This window comes from Photinus pyralis, unplaced genomic scaffold, assembly GCF_008802855.1.
Source record: "Photinus pyralis isolate 1611_PpyrPB1 unplaced genomic scaffold, Ppyr1.3 Ppyr1.4_LG7, whole genome shotgun sequence".
NCBI classification, from domain to species: domain Eukaryota; kingdom Metazoa; phylum Arthropoda; class Insecta; order Coleoptera; family Lampyridae; genus Photinus; species Photinus pyralis.
The window spans coordinates 5423160-5437505 of record NW_022170738.1 but is presented as its reverse complement, the minus strand read 5'-3'; the positions used below and the strand labels follow the sequence as shown (position 1 = coordinate 5437505).

The 14346-nt window shown below is 37.0% G+C and overlaps 1 protein-coding gene across 3 annotated transcripts; it reads right to left on the bottom strand.

Annotated features, from left to right (window-relative positions):
- Positions 1-426: 426 nt before the first annotated feature.
- LOC116177431 lies at positions 427-2375 on the bottom strand. Of its 3 annotated transcripts, none has more exons than XM_031496408.1 (3): positions 1414-2375; positions 1010-1367; positions 427-924 (listed from the first exon to the last, which is right to left on the bottom strand). In XM_031496408.1, exons 1-2 carry the CDS (start codon positions 1781-1783, stop codon positions 1033-1035), a joined length of 705 nt encoding a protein of 234 aa, XP_031352268.1. In that variant the 5' UTR covers positions 1784-2375; the 3' UTR covers positions 427-924; positions 1010-1032. The 3 variants fall into 3 exon arrangements, with proteins under 3 accessions (XP_031352268.1, XP_031352266.1, XP_031352267.1); XM_031496406.1 differs by having other exon boundaries at positions 427-1367; positions 1414-1815; positions 2001-2375; XM_031496407.1 differs by having other exon boundaries at positions 427-1367; positions 1414-1809; positions 2001-2375.
- Positions 2376-14346: the final 11971 nt, after the last annotated feature.

Below are 14346 nucleotides of genomic sequence, written 5' to 3'. Positions count from 1 at the left end.
ACCGTAAATGAATCTATTTTGAACGTTTATTATACCGGTTTTATTACAATATGATCGATCATTCTGATTCTGATACGTAGAATATTCCCTACTATTTTTGCGTATTTTGGGGAAAGTTAATAAGCAAATATTCCAGCTGGAAAATATAAGTATTGCTATAGGTATACGTTTTTCAAATTTTTTTATTGCATCAATTCGTCTTAAAACTTTTTTAGATTTTAACCCTGAAGAAACTACAACCTAAACGTCGTAAAGCTTTAAGGGTATCTAATTTTGAAAATTGGGTACATTTGGAATGCATTCTTATGTTTGGTAACGATTTTTACGTCATAGGTATGCAAGATCCCTAAATGGTAAATTGAAAATATATTCACTTACTTCATCAGCCGGTTCTATGTTAATTAAATGCACAAATCAAATGATAACTTCATCAGAAAATTACAGTGTACTCGTAATTGCATCTATTCATTTAAATAAACACTGCACGCAATGTAAATTTTCATAAATTGCCAAGAACTTGTTACGTTATTTAATTACTCCTGTTACATAGGTAATACACGATTCGATTTCTGCACCTGTACCATTCATTTAATATTTCAGAATGGACATTGTGTATCTTTAACGTGTCCTAGAAAACTGTCCATAACCTAAGATAATTAGGACATTATAACATACCAAACAAATTTTTCGGTTAGTTTTGAACCTAAATGACTTTATTCCGCACAGAATGCGAAACAGTTTTGACATTCTAACGGAATTCTATAATGTAATAATTAAAATTAGTCTTTTACAAATGTTTACAATAAAATTTATTACAGCAATATCCATAACGTTATGGCTTGTTTATTGTTGGTCATAAACTTGTTGATGCATCCGACAGTTGAAAAAAACTACAACTGGTACGATGCTTATATAATAATTTAACTGAAAAAGAGTCTCATTCATTATAAGTAAAATCCTTAATTCTAGTAAATTAAAGCGCAGGTAATAATTGCCAGATGATAAATACCTAACTAAGGAAGCAGAAGGAAGCTAGAAAACGTAATTAGAGTCAGTTGGCATTTGTCCGGCATACACCAACGTTGGATCTGGATTAGTCAAGCTGCGATGCCATCCCCCATGACTGTGACCGTACCCACCGGAATCGGAGCTTGTGGCGTATACAATGTGTTCAGCTCCTCCACCACCACCTCCACCAGTCTTTCTAAGCGCACTCATAACCGACATCATTAGTGCCATTTTTGCAATAAGCAATGCGGCTCCAGCCAAAAAAGCAATTTTACCCATAAACATTTGGCCCATCATCCCTGCCATTGCCAATCCGCCCATCATTAGCATACTTCCGGTCTTGTCCTTCTTTTTCCTGCCTGGGGGTACAAATGTTATTAATTTAATGAGAAGAGTTCAACTCACCTTCTATGACATTTGCCAAGCTAAATCTAACGGTTCTCGACTCAAAGAGATCCTCCACTTGGTGGTAGAGAATATCATTGAGTTTCGCGCTCCTTTCATTGAGGTCTTCAGGTAAATCATTTACTGATGTATTGCACTTGTAGTTAGGATCCTTCTCGATGTCTATCATGTCAAAGAAACGCATCGGTTTTTCGTTCATGATGGTTCTGTTTAAAATATCGACGGCTTCCTCTTTCAAACACACGACGACTTGAGGCTTTAACAAACACTCGCGTATCCGTTTAAAAGCGATGGGTTCCTGTGCACTTCCTAATAGTGTTGCAACTGACAAAAACACTAGTGTACACTGCAGCATCTTTGCAGCGTTCATACCGCGATCTTGTTGCGCAATAATCTCTAAAACCTCAAATTGTATCAGTGTAATGGTTTTATATAAAGGTCCGTGCACTACGAAGCGTGGATATTCACCGGTCGAGATAAATACTTATACACGACGTCACACAAGATGTGCTACGTTTAGGTATTTAAGTAATTTTCTTATGCTCTTCAGTACAGATTTTCTATGGACTATGATTTCATCTACTTACTTACTCCCGACTTGAAATTTAAATATTTCGCATTATAAATACACTGGCCTGATGCTCTCGTTACCCAACACCCTCTTCTCAACCGCAACTTGTCAAAATGTCGTCAGAATACATCAAGCAAATATATTCATATTTACCCTTCCTCGCCGGCGGCGGCGTAGTTTTAAATGAAATAGAGCATACGGGTCATGGTGACTTTTTTAAACAATATTTAGCAGTATCGGTAACGGTTTGTTGGTTATGTGTGGTAAAAAGTAAAATTGATTTTCAAGCTAATTGTCAATACGTATTCCAATAATGACCCGTAATAGTGCGTGGAGTCTTTGCGTGGTACCAAATTTGGAAGCGGAACGTGCTCGTACTGGCCTACGATCCGATATAGCGAACAATAATTAATAAAACGGAGAATGAATCACGACCTATCATTTGCGCCGGACCGATAGTTGCATAAACATTTTTCCGTTATCAATATTAGAGTACTGTAATTAAGACGCGAATAATTACCCAGAATTTTAACATAGCTTCATCAATAGGATGCACACCGCGCACGCATGGCGGAACGCGTTATATGGCGTTTATAATTACAGGAATGTTAACAACAAGGAAGAAATCTTATACAACAATGTAACTAACACAATGTGGATGAGTCTTCTGTTCCACTAATCTCGTTCAATCAATAAGTGGTAATTCGTTTGTGGTTAATAATTCTATTGGAAATGGAAAGAGCTGTAAAATATGTACTTAAAGATAGTTATAATAATAAATTACATCTTTAAAGCAAATAAAAATAATTCAAACATTCATACAATCCGTATCTGTTCCTCCACTAAACCATTAAGTTATAAAGCATTAGTTAATTAGACAAGATCGTGAAAAATACACTTGACATAATACCATTCATTTATTGCTTAGAACGTGAATGTTTTAGGACGAGTCGACAAACACCAATTTTTAAATTATATGTAGGTAGCGCATCAGAACACAGAAGCACGAAGAAACTGCCACTTTCTATAGCACGTTTAAAAACATAACGTCATATTTTAAAATTAATTAAATCAAAATGTTTGGCATGACTAAGAAATGACAAAGGCTGACTTGTTAATCTGAACATTTAATCTAGATATTATCCGTTGCCGATGAGTTTGCATTTCTCTAAACTATATGTAATGAATTACCTGTAGCAAATTGATTACATAAGCATTAATATTCGCGTAAGAATGATCGTTCCTTTATAGATTTAAAGGTCTGGAAAAGCAGAGAACAAAGGACGCCCAAGTATGAAACCATAGGGAACTCTACAGTTCAGTTTGCGATCAGAGCTTAATTTCTTATTTGCGCTTCGTCATTTAGTGGTTTGTTAGCACTATACCCTGTAACGATTTATTATCTCCGTTACGTACCTTATTATTGTTCACGGTATTATTACTTGTCGGAGAACCCCCGTAACATCTAAAACGGTCGTATAGGAGGCACTACCTACCGACGCAATTTGCAACTGTTCTGTGCAGGTATTAGAGCTTTAACGTTCATTCATCTTATTTTCTTTGTAAGCAGCATCGAAATACACGTCGAAAAAAAATGAAAGCGTAAGGTAGAATGCATGGGATTCTAATTGCCATGTTCCAAATATATCGATCTCTGGCGAATTTAGGAATTCCGCAGTGTTTGGGCGGGATTCGCCTGTGCTCCCATGTGCGTAAACTTTTGATGTTTCGGCTGTAATTTCCATCGACAATCGTTGCTTCATCTTTGAGAACCCCTCTTATTTAAGAGGGTTCACGCTCCATACACTTGCAAACCAATTATATACCGAAAAACAAGTTTTGTGTGAGAGAACCAGCCAAGTTTTCGTTATGTACAGTTTTCACCTCAGAACCTGCGACTACCGAAGCCCTTGGCTTACCTCAACATCTACCGACAGCGAGCGGTCATTTTGGTGCCAACCCATTATGAGAAATAGGGCACTGAGTCACGAAAAGTTACTCACACCGAGGATGGACAATCATCGGGAACAACTTCCGTAAACCTTTAACGTCTTAACGGATTAACTATTTACTTACTTTACTTTACTATTTACTACTTAACTATTTTGCCCTACAGGGTTATATAATAAATTCATATTATAAGAGAATATTTTATGTATCAACGTTATTCAATTTGGGAGACAATTTCAATGGATTTTAAGTGTAATAAAACCAGTAGTTTTTTCGTTAATTTAATTTTACTGTTATTTCTCTTACATCTTTCCAGTTTTATAGAGGGAGAGTAACGTATTTACAGAAGCTGGGTGGTGCTCAACCCTATGGTAAGGTGTAAAGAGGTACAGAAGCTAATATACCCTAAATGAATAAACCGCTGTGGACGATCTCAAGCCTTTTAATTTTACAACCCTGGACCCTTTTTGAAAATACTGATGCCTGGCCTAGTGATTACACGTAAAAAATCACCGCTAATGGATCGTGGTTACGGTTGGGGAAAACAATGTTGATCAATGCCAAACACTACAAATGTTAAGTGCCAATTTCAAAGTTCAAACTGATTTTAGTTATTTTGGATCACCCGGTTTACTGATAGGCTTATGTTTGACATGTTTCCGGGATGACTTTTTTTAAGAAGAGGATACTAAAAAATCTTCAGTTTTATACGACTTTTTTTTTATTTGCCTTTATTTTTGAGTGGCCGTGGTTTCAGCCAAGACTTTTCTACCAACCCTAACCCACTATATATTTACAAATATCCATGCCCGAACCCGGATTTGGACCAGGGACCCTTAGGACCTCGTTATTGAGCGGTGCAGCAAAGAGATGCAAGTTTTATAGGGCGAATTCGTCTGTCCGTAAACAAAAGAACTGCCAACTCTTGGGCCGATCCGGTTCAAACTTTGAACAGTTGACCTATATATCACATGTAACAAGCATTGAAAATGGGTCAAATCCAATTACGCCGTAAGGTCACACCAAGAGGTGCTTTGCCGCTTTTTTAGATCCGTTTTAAGAGTTTATTAATGAGCACCTAGCGAGTTTATAATTTTGCGGTGTCTGTCCGTCCGTCCGTCCGTTAGCACGATAACTCATAAACGAATGGACCGACTACGATGACATTTTGCAGGTGGATTTTTTATAAAATTTGTAGATCGGAGTTCGTGAATTGGCAATGTAGACCAAAAAAATAAAGTAGGCCCTTTTCGCATCTCCGTTAGTTATGAACCGAATTGCATAAAATTCAATATGCGCATAGCTTTAGCTATACAAAACAAAAGTTGAGTCTGATCGTTCAACATTCACAGTGCCCTTTGTGCATCTCGGCCATTTACAGACCAAAATTGCAAACTTTCTTATTTATGAAGGTATTTAAATGAAATTTGATATACAGTGTGTCCCCGGATGGACTGAACAAGAGGGAAACAATTTTTAATTTTAACTTTATCCAAAAATTCTTTTTCTTAAGCTCTAAGGTGTCTTTTTTAACTTGATTTGCTTATCAGGTTGCCACGGAAGATACAATGATTGATTTAATCAAAAACATGCAACTTAGAAAAATTTCCGATGTAGATTTTGCGTTTTTTGTAATTTTCTCAGCTGCTAAAAGGAATATCTAGATTTTTATTTCAGAATAGGTGGTTTTGAAGCAAGCAAAAATTTTTATAAAGAATGACATTTTTGCGTAAAGTTAAAATTAAAAATTGTTTCCCTCTTGTTCAGTCCATCCAGGGACACACTGTATAGCCACTTAGAATAAAATTTAACACCAGTTTCAAAATTTGGATTTGCGCATGCGCAGTGCCAACTTTCTTATTTATGGAGGCATTCAAATGAAATTTGATACATAGCCACTTGGTATAAAAGCAAAAAATGTAGCGCCATTTTTCAAATTTGGTTTTGTGTAGGATGTGCAGAGCCAACTTTCTTATTTATGGAAGCAATTAAATGAAATTTCATGCATATACACTCTAAATAAAAGCAAAACTAACATCAGTTTAAAATTTAGTTTTGCACATGCTATGTTTAATTTATTATTATTCACTTTTTAGTGACCGTTTGTCTTATTTTGGTTGAGACTGTGGCGTATCTCAGCAGAGACGTGCCGTTTTCGCGACCCTGTGCCCAGGCTGTGCCACTTTTTTTGTGAAACTTATACCACAAACAGACTCAATCATTTGTTTCCTGGAATACAGGGTGAAAACGAAAAGTTTGATTTTTTAGGAGGTTGTAAACACTGTTATTCTTTTAGATATTTTTACCACCGTTTTTGAGATTGCACCAAATGTTGGTATTTTTTAAATGCAACACCCTATATACCTTATTTTTTAAATGTTTATCACAGATGCTTCTAGTAAAGACAAACGTCGCATATAGTTAAGGTCAGATGTGCGCATGCGAAAATTGCGCAATTTATTTACTGAGACATTTCTATAAAATTTTAACCATAGATGCTTCTAGTAAAAAAAGCATAGTTCACATAGCTATGGCCTTTTAAAAATACTGATCAAAGCATGGATAATGCGCTAAAGTTACACGCGTTAGAACGAAAGCATTTTTTTGCTTTTATTTTTCCCTTTCGAGCAAATATTAAAAAAATACATCATATATTATGGAATAGTTTAGCCCAGTGTTTCTCAACCGCCGGTCCGCGGACCGCTACCGGTCCGCAAAGAATCTTTGCCGGTCCGCGAAAAATCCACACATCGCGGTCAAATAAGTTGACGTGGGACTCATTGCACAAAGTACAAATTATCCGCTAGAAGATGCGCTTTATAAATAAGACCATTTACGTAGGCCAATTCATATGTAATTGGGGTACCTTTGTAAATGGTGTTATTCATAAACGCATTTCCACCCACGAAAAATGACTTTTGTACAAATTGGGAACGCGAAAACCGTGTCTCCCAGCTTGTAAAAAATTTTCCGGGGGTGGACCCCCCTCTTCTTTTTTCCGACCCCCCTCTTCTTTTTTCCGACCCCCCGGTCCTCAAACATACACACTTATCCTTCGCCGGTCCCTGCACCACATACGGTTGAGAAACACTGGAGCCCATTATATCGTCAAGTATAGATATGCATGCTTTCCCACTTAAGTCTCTAAAACTAGTTACAATTACAAAATGTTACAAATCAGGAGCACTTCACATACGTCATAATTAAAAATGACCTTTTTAGGTTGATTTTGATATCATGCAAGAGGCGGACTTTTCTAGGATTTTTATTGCATATCCCTAGATACATTAAAATGCTAGAGTTATTGAAAAATGGGTTATTAACAAGAGCTCCGGGAATTAAGCCATAAAAACAGAAAGTTGCCAAATACATTCCCAATGACAAAGCTTAAAGCAAGTGAAAGGTTTTCGCCCTAAGCTACGGTGAGTAACTTTAGCGCATTTTCCATTTATCAGTATTTTCCAAAAGGCTATAGCTATGTGCGCTATATTTTTTGATACTAGAAGCGTCTATGGTTAAAATTTCAAAGAAATATCTCCCTAACTAAGAAAGTTGGAACGCGCGCATATTATTTGTACAATATGGAATATGTTCTTAAAGTTTCAACGAAATTATCTCAGTAAGAAAGTTAACATTGCGCAGTTTGCGTATGGCACATTTGATTTTCACTATATGAGGAACGTTTTTCTTTACTAGAAGCTTCTATGGTTAAAATTTCAATATCTATAAATAAGAAATCCATGCACATACTTGATTTTTACTATATGCGATATGTTTGTCTTTACTAGAAGCGCATTAATCTCCAAGATTTTTCTTAACGCAGGTGCCAGAGATATAAGTAAGTTACCGAATTCAAAAGAACGAACTAAATATATTGAAAACTGTAGAAGTAGTTAAGGCCACGGACAGACGGACGCACAGAGAAAGTGCGCACCCAACTTCTTTAGCAAACGCGCTAAAGGGGTTTTATAGGTACATTGTATTCTTTCAATCTGAAAAACGAACTATTAAAACAGTACTACTACTGGTATTTGGTATTAAAGTTACACTATACTGTAGTACACGATCAGTGTGGTTGTGTTGTATGAGTTTTTGCTCAGTTTTGTAAAAGTGAATTCTTGGGACGACACCGTTTCTGTCATATGTAGTACTCTATCAGAATTGTCTGTTTTCGATCCTGTGAATAGATTTGGATTATTTTACATGGAAGCAACACATACGCGAATGTGTGGCGGTTATTATAATAGAGCTACGTATGAATGAAACATAAAGACAAACAATACAAGATCAATTAATCTGTACCAACCAACTACTTTAGCTTCTTTTTTTTTGTTAGTATTCGTTTAGTTATTTAATTTTTCACTGCCTAAAGCAACTGTCGACTAATGTGAAATAAACAGTAGTTGAATGATTAGATGGTAATTGGTTGTTTTGGATGCTTTGGAATGTCAACTGTTAATAGAAGTCGCTGTCTTATAAATTGCCTTTTCACCGGCCCCTTAACGAATAACTCATTAAAAAACCTTAAAAAGTAACGTCATGATAGACACGTATTAAGACGTAGTTTCACACTGTAGATGATACCAAGTTTTAGACCGAGGCGTATCTAGATATACACGACTGCGAGGTTCTCACTCTAAAATGCTGTCACAGTAGGCCTGTATACTGCGTGTACCATGTAATTGTATTAGAAACGTTTCCGCAAACCTTCAAAATATTCTCCGTTTTCGGAAGGTTTATGGATGCCTAGTAAAATAGGGAGGATATTCTTCCTCAAATTCTTTTACAAAACATCTTTCTCTAAATTTTATCGAAGTTTCCTTTTTGACGACTTTACAAGCCTGCCTAGGAATTTTTTTTGTAATCACTTTCCTGTAGATCACGCCGCAAGCCTTTCCCGAAGGCCACCACATTTTAGTAAAAATCTTCGCTCAGAAGCTTTCTTAGAAATTGGCGTAGAAATCTGTTTAAAGCCGTATGATTATTTTTGAAATTTTGCAATAATTCTTGCAATCTTCGAAGAGATCTCCTTCTAGAGCGCCTTCAGAACTACATTACAGAGACTCTGTAACAGGGTGATACACGTCACACCAGCAAAATGCGCGGTCACTCATTACTCAAGTTGAGCAGCAAATATACCCAATGGCGGCGTTACTGGTGGAAATTCTAGCCAATGGTGGCTGAAAAACATTGTATACGACGCTAAGCTGCTAGGAGACTGCTACGCCTGTATTTCCCTACATAAAAAAGGCACACATGCAAATTTCATTCTGGCGGTCTTAGTTTAAACTCTTCTAGGCCGTGTAAATTTGAGTGCCAATGTTTTTTTAGGTAGGCTAAATAACCATTGAATAATAGTATATTAGGTCATAATGTTGAAATAGTAGAATTGAATTAAAACCGAATTACGTACCACAGTACCACAGTTTTTCTACAACCTCCGTGAATTTCGAAATTAAAATAAGGCAAAATCCAAAACGACGTCTGTTGACAGTTTTGACATTTGTGCACTTCCTAACGTACATGATCTATTCTAATTGCTTTCATTACGCACGGGTGTAGGTAATGGGTACTATATCATGCCTCCTAAATTAGCTATGACCTGATTTCCAGGGAGGTCGTAGAAAAAACACACTTTTTCTATTCATAGTGCAACATTGTGTATCGCGTTGGGCGTTCAGTGCAGCCAGCCAATCTGCGTCCCACAGTGAAAGTAAATGTGCCTTTCTATTTGAATTAAAACAGACACCTGTTTTAAATGGACGATCTTAAATTATTCTGTTCCACGAGCAAAAAACTTAATCACCGAAACATTTTCATACAAATTGACTTGCGAATCGACAACACATCACAGCTGATAAAAGACAACTTTTAAATTTTAAGCACCAACAATGTCATTTTATAAGTTCCATGGACCAGAATGAAACTCGTACATTTTGTTTCGGGTGAGGTAAGTATCGATGTTGGAAATAGTGCGATCGACATAGAATTTGGTAACTGCAAGTTTTTCCCTATTATATTTTTTTTGCTTTTTCATGGGCCTCGAACTGCAAGGAGGATGCGGTAGCGAGAAAGCGATGATTCGACATTCCACATATTGTCAAGCGAAAAACAGCTTTCTCTATGGAAAATTAATGACGGTGAACTATTGATCGCTTCACGATTGGTATTCTATTATAATTAAGAAAGACTTGGTCCCACGATTTACGTTTAAGGAGTATATTGTTTCATGAGAAGCGGTAAATTGTACCTACTTTAGGTTTGTATTACGTACATCTTTCATTTGAATTTTACATATATAAGGTGACGTAAACGCATTGGATAGTTACTCGAAAAGCATTTCGCATGATCTTAAATTACTTTCGGAGGACCGTAGGTATGCATAGAAAATATCAGAGAGATATTTTAACGGTAACTATCGCGGTGGATGTGCTTGCCTTTAACCATTTTGCAAATGCATACACACAGCCAAGTGAACGTTAACCTCAGCATTAAGAGGCTTGAGTTTGACATAAATGACAACGGAATCTTTAATTTAGTTATCTCTACAATCTTCTTTCGGACGTGAATAAAAGTTGAACTATGAGAACTTTTTAGAGCTATAAACCAAATTTGGAAAGCTGTGAGAGGTGATTCGATAGCCATCGGATGGCGTCGTAGTCTACTTGCAAAAATAAAATGGGAATCGACAACATATTTAAACCCAACCACCCTTAAAATGACTACTAAAGATTTTTCTCGTACGCAGAATATTTTAATTCGGTATTAAATAACCATTTGGACGCAAAGGCTATAAGGACGAATTCCGTCTTCCACGTTTTGAATTAATCTTCCTAAAAGTTCGATATTGGTAGTGTCCGTGGGATAATAAATGACTTTGAAAAAAATCGGGCAAACGAAGAAAATACTTATGATAAGGAGCTTAGATTTTACGAATTCAATTTTTTTTAGTTTAGGTTTAACCCGTCTTCGCGGAAGCGCACTGAAACTATGGATCCTCTGGGCATTTAAAAAAATTATAAAATTGTCAAAGTAATTGATGAAAAATCTTACGCACCTCATAAACTACAGCTACACGACACAAATATTCTTTCACTCACATCCAAAGTTATACATTATCAGAATATTCACAATTAACAGTATGCGCCCAAAAGCTTTTACATGAACGAGTTCCACAAGAAGAACCAGGATTGTGTTGTTTCTAAGGCAATGTACACTTAGTTATCTGAATGTGATATCTTTCCAAAGACTGAAATCACAACAATGACACATGATTCTTCTCGACTCTGTTCAAAACGTAAGTGTTGTAAAATTCCTCCGTTAGATGTCCGCATCCTTTGAAATTGAATCCCTTCGTAGTGGCCCACTTGTTTGTGCTTCCCCTTGTCCCTGAAACAAACAGGATATTGTATTTAACCAGGAATGTTTCCCGAGACATTTATCAAAGCTCACTAACCGACCAGATATCAATCCAGAACCGTATTCCGTGTATTCCAGATTCGATTATCTATTAATCATTATTCCTGTACATTCCCGACAGATACCAGAATACTTCTCGCTACGACTATTAAATAATGCACTGATTCTTGTTGCGTATTTGATTTTTCAGTATTGGCGGTAATATGAAAAAATCACATTCCTTTGGACATCACTGACAAGAGCGTATTTTAGCAACCCTGCAAGTCGCCATTTGAAACGTCAAATATACAACTCATTTCTGCTGCTGTTTCACATAATTTTCATTGATACCCTTTTTGCAAGACTCGTTAATCGCAAAACAGACATTTAATCCGGCTCATATTCAATAGCTCTGATAGTTCAACTCGTAGAAATCGATTGGCGAATGTTTGACGTCGCTGTCTCTTTTCGTTCACGAGATAGACTAGGAACAGAAAGACGGACAGACAGACGGAAAAAACCATCACATAAGGAGAATTTTTCTTCTTTCAAAAAATTTCCCCAAAAAAGGCAGTATACGCAAATATATACATTTCTTGTATTAGTCGTAGAGAAAGTGAATGACTTATTTACTTAGATGATTCCATCACTCGCTCAAATTTTATCCGAGTGAATTATAGCCACCATTCTACGCTCGTTGAAAAATGTACTATTCTGTTAATTTTTCCAGATCCCTGAGAGCGTTCCGTTTCATTCAATTATTACTATTTTCTGAACAGGCCTATTTTGATTCCATTACCCACCTTACTTGCCTTGCTAGCCGTAAAAACAATTCGGGTAGGGAAATAGCTACCGACTTCTGATACCTAGTACTGCCGTGATTTTTTGGGTTCGCGCTTTAGATCGATAATCCTGACTCGAACACGATTGACACAGTCCTCCGTGATAGATAAAAGACTTAACTGGCTCTTGATAAGGGTTGTTTGAATAGATTTTTTTCAGGGACGTATGCCAGGTAAATCCTAGCCGCCCTTATCTGGAAACCAGAAGGGCACTATAACGTTGCGTAGAAAGTATACAGTGATTTACAACCATGTGTAGGGGTTCAGTACCTAAAAGAAAAAAAAAACGAGAATGCCTCCTTGACCTCCCATACTTCCGGAATGTACGTACCTACCTGTTCACCGTTGTAAATAACTGATTCAATTACAGCTAATTAATCGACACGAGCAAGGGTAACTACTCAACACACCACCACCACACCGCTTGCACACGTGTCGTACTGAGAACTGCGATTAGTCGTTACGTTGCTGCCAAAAGAGACTCGGTTCTGAATTGACAAGGTTTGGCAGAGTGCATTTAAGCTTTATCTGCTCGGACGCGATAAGCACGTTGTTATCACGAAAGTTCACTGGTGTTATGGGTGTTTGGGTGCTTTGTAAGCAAAAATATGTAAGAGACGGAGTTGTTCAAGTCCCTAGCGTGTACGTCTTGTACGCTAATTTTATAAAATAATAAGCTTTTCTGCTTGTTTGAAGACGCGTCTTATTCAGAATTATCTGTGCAGATGCAATTCACGCCTTGTGAAAAGTTAATTTGGTCTGTTCGTTAACGAAGAGGTTACGTCGGTTGGGAAAAACAGTTTGTAGTGCATAACGAAACTTTGTTGGAAGGTTCTTCAGATTAATAAAAAATGTTCTCCGTTTTTAACAGCCATCGCACCGAAAATTTGTAATTGTGTTAATTCAGCCAGTTTGTGTTATCATTGTATCAATCGAGTAGAAAAGTAGTAAAGTTTTCTTGAATCTGTCAGCGACTGTTTCTGCATCAGTACTTATTAATTAATTAATTATTAATTAATTGTTATTTGAAAAACTGTAAGAATTGTATGATTTTCTTTGTTTATTTGTGTCGACCACCTGTGTGTGGAGTAGATGTAATGGGCGTCCGCCTGTCTTTTTTTCAAGTTTTTCTTGATTATTTATTGCGTTTTGAGTTCTAAAATAAATTCTTTTGTTTGTTATTAATTCTTTCGTTACGTCCACGCTCCTAGGAAATAAATGTCAAATTGTCAACACTGGGCGGGGCGGCGCGGCGGTACAATAATTGGTCCAATAAAAAATCGTCTGTTTGTAGAAACAACCCACGATTTCAGTGCGGTATAACGCTGTCACATAATGTGCAAACACCCTCAGACTAAAAATCGTCGGCGGTGTCTACAGAACCAGAAGATGCAACACAAGTTGCCTACATTGTAATTTCATCTTTACAATTTATTATGTAATTAAACCCCAGCCGACTGGAGTTATACGAAGGCAAAGCTCAGTACATCTTACAACAGTGAACAAACATCACAAACATCAAACACATAACATCGGCATGTCTTCACCTTTGTCGGCTTAGGCTAAAACATGAAGTGCCAAACAAGTAACTACCAACACCAAACACGCAAGAGATCAAATCTCTGGGCGTAATTCCAGACAGCAGGCTAACATGGGCCAAACACATCAACCAAATAATAGCTAAATGTAAAATTAAAATCAACAGGGCTGGGGGTATAGGAAAGGCAAATGCCGAGCAATACCTCTCATCGATTGTGAAAATCGCATTGTAAGTATTGCTTGGCTGGACGATTTTGGCCAGCAGAGAATCCTCTGGAACTAGTTGAGTACACCGTCAAATTTCCGGGAAAACTTACAACAGGTACCAGACGTACTAAAACCTGCAGAAGAAGAGCTAAAGGCTGAAGGGAGAACAAATAATTTCTGTGTAACAACATGCAGCGGCGGTAAAACGAAGGGATGTGCAGTGATTGACAATAATTACATAAATACATGGAGATTCTTAGAATGCATTGAAGAGCATGGAAGACATAGCAAAATTAAAAGCCTTTAAAAAACAACAAAATCCCTGCAAAATTGCTTTACTGCCAACCCCGTAAAAAGGGCAGTTATTAATTAATGGGACAAGTCAAATATGTAAACCCGGAACGAAAGTACTTTTGATGCTGGCTC

Excerpts from the sequence above, each read along its gene's own strand:
- LOC116177431 (XM_031496408.1), bottom strand. The coding sequence starts at position 1,783 with ATGAACGCTGCAAAGATGCTGCAGTGTACACTAGTGTTTTTGTCAGTT. Across the intron at positions 1,368-1,413 it reads CTTGGCAAATGTCATAGAAG|GCAGGAAAAAGAAGGACAAG; the intron begins GTGAGTTGAACT and ends TTGTACCCCCAG.